This window comes from Cetorhinus maximus, chromosome 20 (genome assembly GCF_964194155.1).
Source record: "Cetorhinus maximus chromosome 20, sCetMax3.hap1.1, whole genome shotgun sequence".
Taxonomy (NCBI): Eukaryota; Metazoa; Chordata; class Chondrichthyes; order Lamniformes; family Cetorhinidae; genus Cetorhinus; species Cetorhinus maximus.
Window position 1 is genome coordinate 64,518,506 of NC_135898.1, and position 15,510 is coordinate 64,534,015.

At 38.8% G+C, this 15,510-nt stretch overlaps 1 protein-coding gene across 2 annotated transcripts in view; it reads right to left on the reverse strand.

Moving 5' to 3' along the window:
• dhx32b (DEAH (Asp-Glu-Ala-His) box polypeptide 32b) overlaps positions 1 to 15,510 on the reverse strand; it is a 37,131-nt gene that overhangs the window by 9,693 nt on the left and 11,928 nt on the right. Inside the window, exons 3-10 of one of the 2 annotated variants that reach the window (XM_078564858.1) lie at positions 14,041 to 14,425; positions 10,160 to 10,405; positions 7,691 to 7,790; positions 6,983 to 7,141; positions 5,274 to 5,465; positions 4,691 to 4,840; positions 4,317 to 4,507; positions 3,636 to 3,817 (exon numbers count right to left, since the gene is read on the reverse strand). In XM_078564858.1, coding sequence (XP_078420984.1) covers positions 3,636 to 3,817; positions 4,317 to 4,507; positions 4,691 to 4,840; positions 5,274 to 5,465; positions 6,983 to 7,141; positions 7,691 to 7,790; positions 10,160 to 10,405; positions 14,041 to 14,425 — 1,605 coding nt within the window. The remainder of the gene's footprint in view (positions 1 to 3,635; positions 3,818 to 4,316; positions 4,508 to 4,690; positions 4,841 to 5,273; positions 5,466 to 6,982; positions 7,142 to 7,690; positions 7,791 to 10,159; positions 10,406 to 14,040; positions 14,426 to 15,510) is intronic. The other variant, XM_078564859.1, reaches the window with a different exon arrangement.

The window sequence follows — 15,510 nt, forward strand, 5'->3', positions numbered from 1 at the left end:
TGTATGCCACTGCTTCTCTATTGATCTAACCTCTAGCCTCGTATCCCAGTTCACTTCAGCTAGCTCAGCTTTCATGCCCACATAGTTGCCCATATTTAAGTTTAAAATGCTCGTCTTCGACCCACTCTTCTCCCTTTCAAACTGGATGTAAAATTCAATCATATTGTGGTCGCTGCTACCTGGGGTGCCTTCACTCTGAGGTCATTAATTAATCCTGTCACATTACATAATACAAATCTAATATAACATGCTGTCTGGTTGGTTCCAAAAAATGCTGCTGTAAAAGACTCTCAAAAACATTCTATGAACTCCCCATTCAGGCTACTACACTTGTCAATCTGATTTTTCCAGTTTATATGTAGATTAAAATCATCCATGATTATTGCTGTCCCTTTATTACAAGCACCCAATATTTCTTCTTGCATACTATGTCCCACATTGTGGTTATTGTTAGGAGACCTGTAGACCACTCTCACTAGTGATTTATTTCCCCTACTATTCCTCATCTGCACCCAAACCAATTCTACGTCCTGATCTCCTGAATCAAGGTCATCTCTATTGCACCAATGTCATCCTTGATCAACAGTGCTACCCATCCACCTTTACCTAGCTTCCTATTCTTCTTGAATATCATATACCCCTCAATATTCAGGACCCAATCCTTGTCATTCTGCAGCCTCTGTAATGGCATGTCTCTGTAATGGCTATCAGATAATGTTTATTTATTTCAATGTACACTATCAATCACATACTTTGTTATGAATGCTATATGCATTCAGATACAGAGCCTTTAGTTTTGTCTTTTTGTTATCTTTGCAATGTCTAGCCTTAACTATTGGTGTATTCTTACATTTTATCTCTCTGTCCATTCCTGCTAGTCTATGACCCTCATTTCCCATATTACTGTTATGGTCTCCTGCTTTGAATCTACCCCTTGATTTGCCACATCGACCCAAGCTTGATTCCTCACCCCCCACCCCTTGTTTAGTCTAAAGCCTTTTCTACTTCCCTAGTTATGCAATCCGCAAGAACACACGTACCAGCACGGTTCAAGTGTAGAGCTTCCCACCAGCACAGCCCCCACTTTCCCCAGTACTGCTGCCAGCACCTCATGAACCAAAACCCACTTTTCCCACACCAGTCTTTGAGCCACACATTCATCTCGCTAACCTTATTTGCCCTGTGCCAATTTGCACACGGCTCAGATAATAATCCAGAGATTATTACCTTTGAGGTACTGCTTCTTAATTTAGTACCTACCTTCTCACACTGACTACGCAGAACCTCCTTCCTTGTCCTATCTATGTCATTGGTATGGAGGCAAAAACAGTTTTTTATAAAGGTTCAACATAATTTCCTTACTTTTGCACTCTATGCCTCTATTTATAAATCCCATGATTTCATGTGCCTTTTTAACCGTTTTCTCAATCTTCCTGGTCACCTTTAATATTTGTGCACATGTACCCACTTTTCTCTTTGTTCCTGAACATTTTTAGAATTGTATTCTTTATTTAACACTGCCTGTCTTCATTCTTCTTAGCAAAATGTATCATTTCACACTTCTCTGTCATCGGTCTGGCCATTCCACCAGCCTGTCTATCTCCTCGTAATCTCTCAATCTCTTCCTCACAATACTTCCAAGTTTTGTCATCTGCAAATTTTGAAATTGTGCCACGCACACCCAAGTCGAGGTCATTCTTGAAGATCTTGAATATGTTGCAAAGCTGGGATATGACAGTGATAACAGGAAGCACAGAATTTTTGTGGGTAAAGATGCTAGCTCTGGCACTTTAAGTTAACTGAGGATGTTAGAAAAGTTTTGCAGAATTCTCCATTTGATAAAGTCAGAAAATAGAGTTTCAGTGGCATAGGGGAAAATATGGGGTTGGAGATAAGGAATCTCAAGTTTTTGGTAACCGTGGGAATGGTGGGGGATGAGGGGTGGTTGGGAATGTGTGAGAACGAATCTCCATTTGGGTTGAGTAGTTCAAAGCTGTGCATCTGACTTAGCCCATGCACATAAAATAGAAACAAAGCAAAAGGACTTGCTGGATCTGAAGAAGATTAACTTAATATTGGCAAAAGAAAATAGAGGAAATAGGGTCTCATTCTTGAAGTTGGAACAGGTAATTAATGACACAAATAGCCTTTGGGTCAATGGAGGAGGGGAGGAGTAAACCTGAGGGTTGAATTTTATGTGAGAGGCAGAAGTCCCACCGCCAGAGCTGAAAGTGTTAGGCAAGCCCACTTCAGCTGGCAGCAGAATCCCGGGATAGCAATTGCCAGCAGCTGCCGGTTAAGCCACTGCTGCCGGAGCAAGATCCCACCCCTCTCCCCCAAAAGAGCTGCTGGCCCAACCGAAGGGCAGCCAACTCAGTAGCGCTGCTGCTAACAGTGTCCAGTGCTGAGGCCGCAGCTGTAAGGAGAAGGCAGGCGGTGCTATTGCTGCCAGGCCCCACCCTCCACCCCCCACCCCTCCTCCCCCTCAGAGCCCACTGGGGGGGCCACCAGGATTTATCTGGTGGTCACCCCACACGCCGGCGGCCCACACCTCCCCCCTGCACCCCCCAATATGGGCAAAAAACCAATGGAAGTGGGAAAGAGGCCCTTTATTCACCATTTAAATGGCTCAACTAAGCTCCTGTGGGAGGGGGAGGGGGTGGCAGCTGATCTGCCAGCTTTCCCATTGCTGGCGAAATGGCATGGTGGTGGGAAGACATAGGGCATGGCCTCAATGCCTTCCCATGCCATTTTTTCAGCTTTCTCACTTATCAGTGTGTTGCCAGGGGCTGTTAAAATTCAGCCTTGAGTATCAGTTACCAAAAAGAACAGACCGTGAAAGATGTTGCAGTCGACTACAGCCATAGCAGCAGAAGGCATTGGAGAAGGAGAAGCAATACAACAGATAAAGAAAGAACACAAACCATAGATGGAGTGACTATTTCAAAGGCAATAGAGATGTTTAGCAGAAGTCACATTAATGCAAGGCTTACGACTTTGATTAGTTTCATTGCCACTAAGGGTAGGAGCTACATTGAAAATTGAGTATATTTATAAAGCAGCAATTGAAACTTTGGATAGAAGAGTTATAGTTGGAAAAAATGGAGAAACTGATTTTTTTTTGTTGAAATGGTCAGGAGGTACAGGTGCCATTGGCATGACAATGTATAAAGAATGGTCTAGAAATCAAGTTAATGGGAGAGGAATGTTTAGAGATGTGACATTCTTTAATTTGGATTGCTAATTATCTGATAAAGGATGTCAAGCTCTGAAGAGTAGGAAGCAGATATTTTAATGGTATGGAAGTCATGGTTAAATGTGAAATCATGATTCAGCTATGGGTATTTCTCACCATTATTGTTCAAAATGACATTCCATCAACAGAAAACCAAGAAACCTTTGTTCTGAGGTAGTAATGCATCTTGAGATTGAGGGGATAGTGATAAGCCATTCCAGCTTTGCTGTTAGGTTTTATATCCTCTCAAACCCTTGATAATGCAAGTTAACCAATGCAACTAAATGGCAAAATTACTATCTGAAGGCACTACAGATGCAAAATATTCAATTATGCATGTATATAATCAAGGTTTTTAACAGTACTGTTTGGACTCAGAAGAAATTTAATTTGCACTTACATTTCAGGTGATACATCTGAAACAATCCTGATGCAGTTGTTCTCAGATATTGTAAATTCATGGAACAAAACCCATTCTGGTTTTAATCTTGTGGAACAGTAGCTTGAAAAAGGGTGCAGTTGTGCTACATGTTTGTGCGTCAGCATGACGTAGTTTCCTAATCCATCAACATCTCGGGCAGTCTAGAAATAGGAATGTTACACTGATCTAATTACAGTTTCTACAATTGTGAACTGTAGAATCAAAAATCCCTATACCATTAAATGTAATGTGCAAATAAAGTAATGCATTTACAATCTATAGTTTCTGTCATGGGAAGATTCTTACTTCAATTCTCAAACATAGCCAATTTGCACCCCCAAGTTGAGCAGTATTCAAAGCCATTTAATAAGATGAATTCGGCCATTTATTGATCGGGCTTTTAGGAGGAAATTAAACAGTTGATAAGCTGCATTGCCATGTACAGCAAAAGGACTGAAACCAAAAGTACATGAAACAAGTTGCAAAAGTCTAGAGGGAAATACAAAGTCTTGCTATAGTCCTTAACTATTTGAGTGGACCTGCACATCACATTGCCACTCCTCACAATGCTACCCAGTACTTTTAAAGATAAAATCCCAATTCAGAAGTCAGAAATACAGTTACAAAATGATGATGAAAAATGTTTCCAAAAGTCTTTACCTGCATGAAATAACCAGACAACAAAGCTCTTTTCACATTCAATGAATTCTTGTGTGTGCCAAAAGCAGGTTTTGAAATGGGTAGCTCAATGCGCTGCATAATGTCCAGTAGGTCAGCTCGGATGGCATCTGCTGTCCTCAGAGCCGAACAATTCAAGAAATTGTCATGGCACCACTTCTCATCTTCACAGACTGCACAAGATTAAAACCAAATCCATTTGAACACCGGGTTGTTTGTGTTTTTTTAAAGAGTAATCATAACAGAAGATGGCTGGGGACTCAAGTCAATCATATCAAAATAATTTCTTCAATATGCAAAATAAGCATTTTTTAAAAACTGGGAACCCTCTTCCTTCTATTTTCAAGTTTACTTACATTGATTTGATGAGGTCAGCTGGCTCTGCTTGAATGCACTGTAAACATTTATGAGGGCAAAGTGATCACCCTCTGGATGCATGAATTTCCTCCGACAGCTGCTTGCAACTTCCTCTGAACCAGGAGGTGGATCCAAGAAACAAAAGGGAGCTTTACAAAAGAGTAAATACAGGAAATAATTATAGCAGTTGCTTTTTGGTGCAGTATGTCATTTTGTTATGTTAATGGCTCTGTTGAAGTACATTGAGTCTTTATTTAAATTTTTCAAGAATGTATTTAAATAGTTTTCAAATTTTAAAATACATTGCATGAATGTTTAGTACATATATATTCCAGCACACCTTTGAAACAGCAAATGAAAGCAAGTATTACAATAGAATACTAATGCCCGTAACTTATTGACTGTTTTAAAGCAGAATGAGTTTATAAGGCCAGGTGTTACAATAGCTTACCACAGTATAACAAAACTTGATTGCCATGCCTATAAATATTTCAAAAATTAAACAGTAATGTAATCTATGCTACATAAACTTATATAGAGAAAACAAAAAGACGGATAAAATGTAACTGGTTGCTTAAGTACCTGTTACCATGGCAGCTATTGTTAACATTTCATGCACACAGTCAAATTCACAGGATGCAACAAGAGCTTTTGCCATTTGGGGATCCAGTGGAAATTCTGACATAATGATTCCAATTTCTGACAGATTTCCATCATCGTCCAGGGCTGCAAGGTAATCTAGGTCTTCTAATGCCTGCATTAGGGCTTCAGGGGCTGTAGAAAAGGCAATTTAGTTGCTTATTATGTAATGGCTGTCATTGATTTTAAATTCTAGACATTGCGCTCATATAGCATTCTACAATCTGTGCCCATTATCCATCTCTTCCTACCATTCTATAATACATAGTTAGTATCTCAACCAAAGCCTTTCTTTAATCTGCCAAGTCAGCTGCTGATAATAAATCACTTGGGCTCTTGCAAATTTTGAGCAAATAATCAGTTACTGGGATTAATTGGAAGCTGAAAGGAATCAACCACTCATATTCAGCTTAACATTGTGAGTAGGTTCAAGGTGCTCAGAACCCATCACATTTAAGTAAAGTTGCAAAATCCTTGAACCAAATTGGGGAAAAAATAACCAACATACATCAAGCAATACAGCATCTCATTTTTAAAAAAATTATAATTTTTACTTTCTACAACTGATCAGCATTATTCTAGTAATCTGTTTTTCCTCTCAAGCTATCTTTACAATTTTTGGGTAAATTAGGTTGTTTTATGCAGTTGTGTAGTTTGTTTTTTGGCATCTTTTTTGTATTCAGCAGCTGACGTATAGCTCATTGTGTACAATTTGTGAACCTACACAACTGTTTCTCATTTCTGCTGCATTTAACAATTTGAAAGACTTGGTGTATGTCATAGCTGAAGCATACAGTACATGCTCAGCCTTCCCAGACAAAGCAAACCAGTACACTCCTAACAATGGCTTTAGTACTGCTGTGACAATCAGGGTGCAGCTGACAGAATTTAATGAAAGTGAGTCTATAAATTGTCAGGGAAGACGGAAAGCTTTTCAATAGTCTAGTACAGGCTCTGAATCAGTCTGTCTAAATCAAGAAACGTTGCTTTTGCACACTTCAAAATGTGCCATATATATAATTTTAACTTCAAAACTTGCAGCTATTCAAAATTTCTGATTTTAAGCATTGCATCATGCTTTGACAATGTGGAGTCAGAGGATTTGTACAATACAAACAAGGCTGTATTGTGGAAGTAGAATTCATGAAAATTGCAGAGAAAGCTAAAATTCAGCCATCAGAGTTAGAATACAATACAAATACTGTATGACAGTGTATGTTGTGAGGTTTCAATAGACTACTGGTTCAGTACAAATCAGATGTCTCCAATGATCCCCTGTTAGGTCAATTTAATAATCTACCTACAGCTCAAATATACTTTATTAACAAACATTTTATTTTTAAGTTTATTGTGTTAGATTATCTTCCATTGGCTATAAAAGTTAAGAACAAGGCACAAATTATTAGCAGTACATCTATATTCTCTAAAAATTATGTTATTGATAAACTTACTAGGAATTATGGATTACTTATATGTTTTATCAGCTGCAGAAAAGTCGGTCAAGAGTTTTTGGAAAGATTGTGTAACAGTAGACATCTCATTAGAATTAAAGAACTGAAGCCAAATTTTGATATTTTAGACAATTTAACATCTAATCACTTTAGAAATGGACCATTTCAGCCATTCGTTGCATTTTGTAACTACAATATTACCTGGCTTATCAATGAAGTCACATTGGCCCATGTCTGCTATATCCATTCTTTTCAGGAATAAAACCATGCGAGTAAGGTTGGATTCTAGTACACAAGCTGGTGAAAGCTCTGTCATCTCTTTCTTCAGAAATTCCTCAGTATATAATCGGAAACATTTGCCTTAGGAAACCAATTAGTTCAGAACAGCTTAGTTATGCTTTTTGAAACTCATGTTTGTGCAAAAGGAAATAGCAGTTATTATAAAACTTCAGGCAAAACCAATGTTTGTACCATGCAGTAAAGAAAATGCCAGACCTTTAAAAATGTTTCTTATTCCTCGTTGTCAAGAAGTGAGCATAAAGTTATTTTGAGCCTGTATGGTAAGATTTTCTTTCACATTTTCCCACATCCATGCCAGCATTACTAGCACTGACAATGAATTTTCCCTCATCCCAATTGATTTTGTTAGCGTTAATCAAAGCAAGGAAAGACCCTTCCCATTTCAAGCACCTAGCGCCATCAATCATGCTTCCATGTCTTGCACAAAAAGCTCTACAGTAAAACTTCCTCTTACTCAACTGCAACATAAGGGCATTATCTACTCACTCACTGGCCTGGTTTCAGTAGGTACAGTTGAATATATATATCCGACACATACATTTCATTGATGGATGTAAATAACCTCTCTAATTTTAAAGACTATGTATCAAATGATTTCAGAAATTTTACCCAATTTAGCTGTGCCCATGATCTGTGTGCGCATCTCAGCCTGGATTTTGCTGATTGGTCGCATCACTAAAGAATCTGCTCGTATTCTTGGATTGTAAACCTAGGATTAGATAGTGAACAAAATTACAACCTATGGACAAAAATGAAGAATGTCTGAAAGAGAGATACAGTGAGGCAGAAATTTTTTGGCCAGCTACTCTAAACAAAGCTATTGAGAAATCCATACAAGTAGGGGGTCTCCCAATATGAATTGCACACATACTTCCTCTAGTGACATATTCAATATGCCATGGTCAGGGAATTGAGGCTCAGGGCAACTAAAGCCAAGGATTTGGGACTGAAGAGGGGCTCTTCTGGAGTTTAATTAGCCAAAGCCATCCAGTTTATCAGCACATGGCACTGTCAGCTTCCCACAAGTTGTCCCACAGGACCACCTCACTTGTTTCCAAGGCACTGATTTATCAATAGTTGATCATGGTAAGACTATTTACAAGAAAGCGATCTCCAAAAGCCACCAGTAGAGTTTAGGTGGTTTGTAAGCAAATTGTTTATCTGCTTGCAGACAAGTAAACTGCCAACCAATTAACTGATAAGCAATTCCTGTGGAATCTTCCGTGGTTGGCAGCTGGTATAGAGGTGTGAAATGCTTCAAAACATTACCCTCAGTACTTGAAAACTCTCTTCACCTTTTTTTAAAAATACTTTGCTGACAATAGTGCAGTTGTTTTCAAACTGTGGGAGTTGAACATGTATCATTGGGGTGCAAGAAAGGTTGACAAACCTGGAAGATGGGCTTTTTTTGATTTTCAAACACTGGGATATATGTAAATTAAACAAAGACTTTTTTGAGAAACTGTTCTAAATTTGAGCCTGCTTCTCTATATATATATTCGTCTCATCAGAATGCTACAAATACTCGTTTCCCATTTCAATCTGATTCTTCAAACGGAATTCAAATTTTTGATCGCTCATTTACACACACGCTCCTGCTGAAACAGCAGGGTGCTGCGGTTAATCCACTTGGACCTTGACTAAACCCCTACTGTTCTCCCACTTCACTATCCCATCTACCCCGCCACCCCAAAATTTTTCAACAATAAATTTTTTATGAATACTGAAAAACAAATACTCAAAGGGGAAAAAAGCAATATAATTCTTTATCTAAAGTGAAGTCCTCCTGAAAATAAACACGGTTAAAACACATATCACAAATCAGAATGTGATACTCCAATCAGCCCAAGGCTGATACATCCTCCCTTCATTTTTGCCAACCACAGCAGTTCACCCACCAATAACAAAGGACAACAATCCCAAATCAACACATCAGTTAACAAGCAGCCCTTTCTCTTCCAACAGACTCCAGAGACAAAAAAACAATTCCTTGGCTTCACAAATATAGTCATGCTCAGAAACTTGATAGATTGATTTATTGTCTGTAAGAACTGCAATCAAAATCTATAAACCTTTCATAAAATATATGTGTGAATATGCACTTAAGAAATGTAAAAAGAGTAGGAGAACCAGGCTTCTGCTTAAGAAGATAAAGTTATGTAGCTGCAGAAAGAAACTGCACAAACATCCAGCTGTGATGATGGGTTGGGCAAAGGAAGCTGGAAGAACATTGGTCCGGATAGTTAGACACCGGACATATCCCAGAAGATGCTCTACCGGACCCCTTGGAAGTCCCAAAGCAAGGACTCCATGAGAATTGCCCAGAAAGCTTGAACTTCCGATGGGTAATTCCGCTGATACTCGGACCCTCCGAGAAAGTCTCCAACTCTGAGTTAGAGTCGGAGACTTCGGACTTCCTTATCTGGATAGTTACCCAGGAAATGTTAGACAGATTAAAACCTAGCCCAACTCCTGGGTAACTACAGAACTGACCCCCCAGTCGCTCACACTGACCACCCCCCCAACTCCCCAAGCCCCTGACAAGGCCTGACTAGGCCCCACCACCTGATACTCTCCCCACCAACCCCCCCTTACCATACATATTACTTCCATTGCTGTTTTCAAAGCAGTTTGGGACATTTAAACTCTCTACTTAACGGATATGGCAGCTGGTGGCAGAAAAAGGGGTTATGGCTTCTGCACAGATTCTCTGTGCTGCTTCCTCTGAGGTTTGCTGCACTGGGTCGGATGTGAAGGATCCTCCATCAGAAGATTGTTCAGAAAAATTGGAGGAAGGTAAGTGTGCGTTTTTTTGTCTGATCCAGATTTGAAATAGGGTTTCCGATTCTGACCGGAAGATCTGGGTCATTGTCTGTGTATGCTTTTCCTTTGGTTCTACTTTATGCTCATCTCCTAGGTTCTCTTTTGTGCTCTGGTGCAAGAGAATATAAAAGCTTTTGGCCTGAATAAATTTACAAACGGCTGCCACTGTGTAATTTTCCATACTTTGGAATATAGTGATCATACTTTTAATACACACTTACTAAACAAATTCAGTGTTAGATATGGTGTACTCACATTTCTTCTCTCCATGCCCACATCGATGACAAACTTCACATTCTCTATGCAAAGTAAGGACTCTCCCATACTTGTGGTCAACATCACTCTCCTTTTGTACCGTTTGGAGCTCTTCTCCAACATGTCACTCGGTCTGTCAACATACCTACTCTGTTCAGGGTAAAAAGGAATTGGCACTAGTTCTCCCAGCATTGGGTGCAATTTAGAACCTTCTCGTCTGATAACGCTGTAGGCTTCATCAATTTCCTGCCGGTATATAAATATGCCATGTAAATTCTGATAACTCACAGCCAAAAGCATTTACATAAATTAATTTTTGCATCTTTATAAATGATCAGACTGTCAATCATTCAAACCACAAAAGAATCCAGATATGATCCATGGGCTGTAACACTGGACTGACTAATGTTCTCAGCCCATCAGTTTTATGTTCGAACATTTGTTTATAACTGTCCAGTTGTAATGACATTGGTAGACTTACTGGAAGGCAAACAAAAAGTTACTGTTCCATTTACCCTGCAGTGACCCTTGCTGAAAGTACATACATATGCAGATTGAGCATAGTTATGATGCTACACGCTCATAAGGTCCAACAACATTTAACGGCTCACAAATGAAGAATGGTTACTTTCAAGGGTTCAGGAATACAAGAGGCACTTCTGAGACTGTACCCAACCATAATGGAGGAAGAAAATAAAACTGGCAACTGTAACAGAAGGTATAAAATTAAACAGTAAACCCCAGAAGTACTCTCTTCATTATAAATATGAAGTGGCTTGGGATAAGATTATTTGAATGTTTTTGTTTTCTAGTAATTACTGCTGACATCACTGGGGCAGGACAATCTGGGAGTACGTTCTTCGGTTGACATCTAGTGGGAGTTGAAAAATGCAATAGATAGTTATATCAGAGTACAATAGGAATTTTGTTATTTACACCTCTTAAACTATCAGTGCCATCACATGCACCAATGTCATTGTGACTAGACAGAGTTTGTGATTTATTTTAAAGCAGGGAACCTTCTGTTCCGACAAGTAGATTAATTTATGCTGCTTAATGTACCACAGAATGATACAGTTTTGATTCTGGCCGTGAACACATTATTAAGTCTTATATTTGAGCTAACCAGGGTACATAGCAATATAGCAATTGCTAGATGAAAAAAAGATGGGGTCCACCTAGTTTCCCTTTTACCATCCTGCTGGTTGCATGATGCAGCAATAGTGGAGTTGTTGCCTAATCACTGTAATCAATCTCTTATCAAGTCTACACTGACCTGTGCAAGGTGAGGAAAATGCCCAGTCGTAGAATACTTTGGGGACCGTTCTTCCCAACCATGCTACACTTACCATATGTCATGTTTTAAAGTGTTCATATACAGTATAGCAAAATATTTCCCGAAAGAAAACTACCCAATTTGCATTTAAAAGAATCAATACTAGTTGCCTCCACCACATCCCTAGGAAACTTATTTTGTGGATTTACCATTCTCCCACTGAAATAAGACTTTGACAGATTAGTTTTGGGTAGATTTTAGAAATAAGAAACTAGCACAAAGTCCCACAACAAGCTTTCAATCAGAGTGTCAGTTTGGATTAAGAATGGCATCATTCTTGCTTCCAAGTCGAAGACTGGGCTCAAGGACCAGGACTTGAGCAAAATTTGCACTTAGAGTCAGAGTGCTCATTGTCTGAGCTACAGGTTTTTTGGGTGATAAATAAAAGTAGTCTACTTGTTTGATGCTTGTAAAAGATATCATGGTATGATTTGAACTCCAGGCATTCTAGTCAAAATTCGTCTCTTAGGCAACGGCAACAAAATTGGTCATGGATTTGCCATTTGTGGGATCTTGCAGCGCTCTGCATCTTCCCAAAAGACAGTGATTATTTCTAACAGTAATTCAATGACTACCACACATTTGGGACATCACTTAGGTTCCATCCAAATTAATTTTTTTTTACCATATAAAACTAACTGTAGTGTGATATAATATGCTGGAACAATACTGCTGCTTTCTGCTTTAGTTTAAATTGTTATTATTCATTTAGTTTTTATTTCAGTGAGGTGGCAAAATAAAATATACGTCAATTCTTACTATAAATATTGTTATAGTATGCAGTGTTCAGCATTAGGATATTTAACAAATTAAGTGAAGCAGATAAACAAAATTATTTTGTGTACTTGCAAAGAGGAGTAGAGTGCTTTCCCCATGACCTGGCAACATCAGTTCCTCAAACACAAAAATAATGTCATTGACTCAACAACAATTTGCATTTATATAGCATATTTAATGTGGAAAAATATCCTAAGGAGCTTTAGAGTGAAATAAAATAACAATTAATGGTATGACAAAGAAATGGATATTACGAGGGGTGTCTAAAAGTTTGGACAAAGAGGTGGGCTTTAAGAGGGTCTTCAAAAGGCAAAGGAAGTTTAGGAGTGGAATTCTAGATTCTGGGCTTAGATGGCTGAAAGCACAGCCACAAATGGTGGGACAAAGATATGGGGGATGTACAAGAGGCCAGAGTTGGGAGAATGCAATGCTCTTGGAGGGCTATAGGGCTGGAAGAAGTTACAGAGATAGGGAAGGGTGAGATCATAAAAGGGCTTTAAACATGTGGGTGAGTGTTTTAAAATTGAGGCATTGTAGGGTCATGAAGGAGTCAATGTAGATTCGCACAGCAATAATGGGTGGCTTGATGTGGCTTAAAATATAGGCAGCAGAGATTGTGATGAGATGAAGCTTATGGAGGGTCAAGAACATAGGCTGGCCAGAACACCAATGCAATAGTCAAACCTGACCAAGGCAAAAGCATAGCTGAGCATTTCAAGAGGAGATGCGCTGAGGCTGAAGTAATGATATAGGCCATAAGGTCAGTATAGAATCAAATAGGACATTGAGTTGAAAACTGTTGATTTAACTGAGACTGTGGCCGGGGAGTGGTGGAGAACTGGATGTCAGACAAGTAGATAAATAACACAGAGGCGATGAGGAGGTCAAGAAAGATATAGCTGGGTGATGGCAGAGTACATGTGGAAGCTGGTCGTAGTTCTTAGTGTGAAGGCACCATCGGGTATCATATAGATACGGAAGGGATAGGAGCTAAGGATAAGCCCTTGGGAGATTCCAAAGGTAAAAATACTGGGACAGGAATTTGACTTTACTGCCATATATGGAATACTGATGTGCACAAAATGGCTGCTGCATTTACCTTTATATGATGTTACATAACTGTACATCATTTCTTTCACTGCCCTAAAATGGATCATGGATGCTGCAGCATGATAGGGGGTTCCTCTTGGCACTAAGCTACTTTACTGTGCTGCCACACAGGTATCATGAATATTGTATCAAAATCACATCTTGTAGACCCCAAGATAATGGGTGCTATTTCAAAGCTGGAGCAAATCATTAACAATGAAAGAACTTGGCCTACAATGTATCAAATAGTTAAAGTTTTCAGAAGGAAGCTACTAAAATCCAGAATGCATATCATTGGCCTACCTATAAAACATTTAGAAATAATGCACATAGGTTATTTTAATTTTTGTATAGGATGTAACTACATTAACTACATTAACTACAAGAAAAGGCCACAGTTTCATTACAGTTCCATCTAAACATTTCAGAGCATTTGCAGAAAAAGTTATTACATACAACCCTTGGTGTGGAAGGTATTGCTTTGACTGAAAATATTACACAAGCAACTATTGTGTTAAACAAAAAGGCAAACACAGAAACATGTAATTTGTCTCAGTTATTCACAGCCAATGATGTAGCTAATGAGTTCTTTGGTTGTTAGCAGTTGAGCATTCACCAACTTTCCTATATTATCTTATTAGGAGAAATATATTGTAAAAGATGCAAACAATGAGCTTACCTTTTTACAAGATAGAAAAATTGCAACATCTCCCTTCTCCCTTGTATGATGTATCTCAAACAGCAACCTGAGTGCAGGTAGGAAATAGTTTTCTTGAGGCACGCAACTGAAAACAACTTCGACGGGACACCTAATGGGCTCTTCGTTTTCCACTTGTATTAGAGGAACATCACCATAATGGCTATGCAGCTTGTTGGACATATGAGGGGAAATTATTATTACGACTTTTAGTTCTGGCCTTTGTCTCACAATGTCTTTCAGAAGACCTAACAGCACATCCGTAGAAACAGTTCTTTTGTGAGTTTCGTCTATAATGATAACTCCATAGTGTTCCAGTAGAGGGTCTGACATCATTTCTTGCAGTAGCATATCATCCGTGCTGTACCTGGAATATTAAGATATTGTTATTTAGTGGTCTTGTTCTGAGTTTACTTTAAAGGGAAAAAAATGGGCTAAAAGTTACTCAGACTTCTACATCATTTATTTTCCGCCACAACAGAGCCCCTTCCGTCACCCGACATACCTAACTTTAAAACAGTAACTTTCTTTAAGTAAAATTATAATGAGTTTTAACCGTGAATTGGGGAATGTTCTGTCGAGCAGCGGATGACAGTTTCCCTTCACCTTTTGGACTTGAGTTGGACTCCAGCCCAGACTGATCGGTTGGAAGTCCAATCTCCTTGTTAACATTTAGGAAATGAAATCTGACATGCTGAATCCAGTTCCTAGTGAGCAATGGACAACAACTGGGCATTTTTATTTATAGGTTTTAAAGAGCTCTAGTATGAGAAATGGAAATGTGCCATGGGAGTGCAGAACACGGACAGCTCTATTTTGCAATTAGCCCAAAATAGGGCCCTTTGGATTGGAGGGGGACGCAGAGGAGATGGGGGTGAGTTACCCCGCTCACAAATCTCGTCTCGTTTATCCCAAATAGCGGGCTAAAAGCAGAAAGCTGTGAGGAGTAGTCTTTTCTGCTACAAGGGAATAATAGTGTGCACGAGTGTAAAATTGTATCGGTGGGGGAAGGAAGATAATAGTTGTAAATTTTCTTAACTTCTGTGCTTTGTTATTCCATCTAGATATCATAAACATATATAAGGACAGCAGCTACAGGCTAAACTGTGAAAGTACAAAGCATAGGGATAGTGTTTGCATTGTTACATTTAAATGGTGACTCATGCCCAATTATTCATTTGCTTTCTAAGGTTATAAACATGATCTATTGTGTGCATGTATGCAGCATGATTACATTTGACCTTATGGAATTTAAAGTTATTTATCTATTTACAAGTATTTCTCCTATGGCCTTAGGTAATTACAATTTGTGTAAGAAATGGGTATACAATTACTTTTAATCAGTTTAAGTATTTATGAAACACTTAATTTACTATTTTTGTGTTAAATTATCTCTATTTCTTTGTTCAAATTTTGTTTCACTCAAATTTCCTTTTAACTTTCTCAACTCCA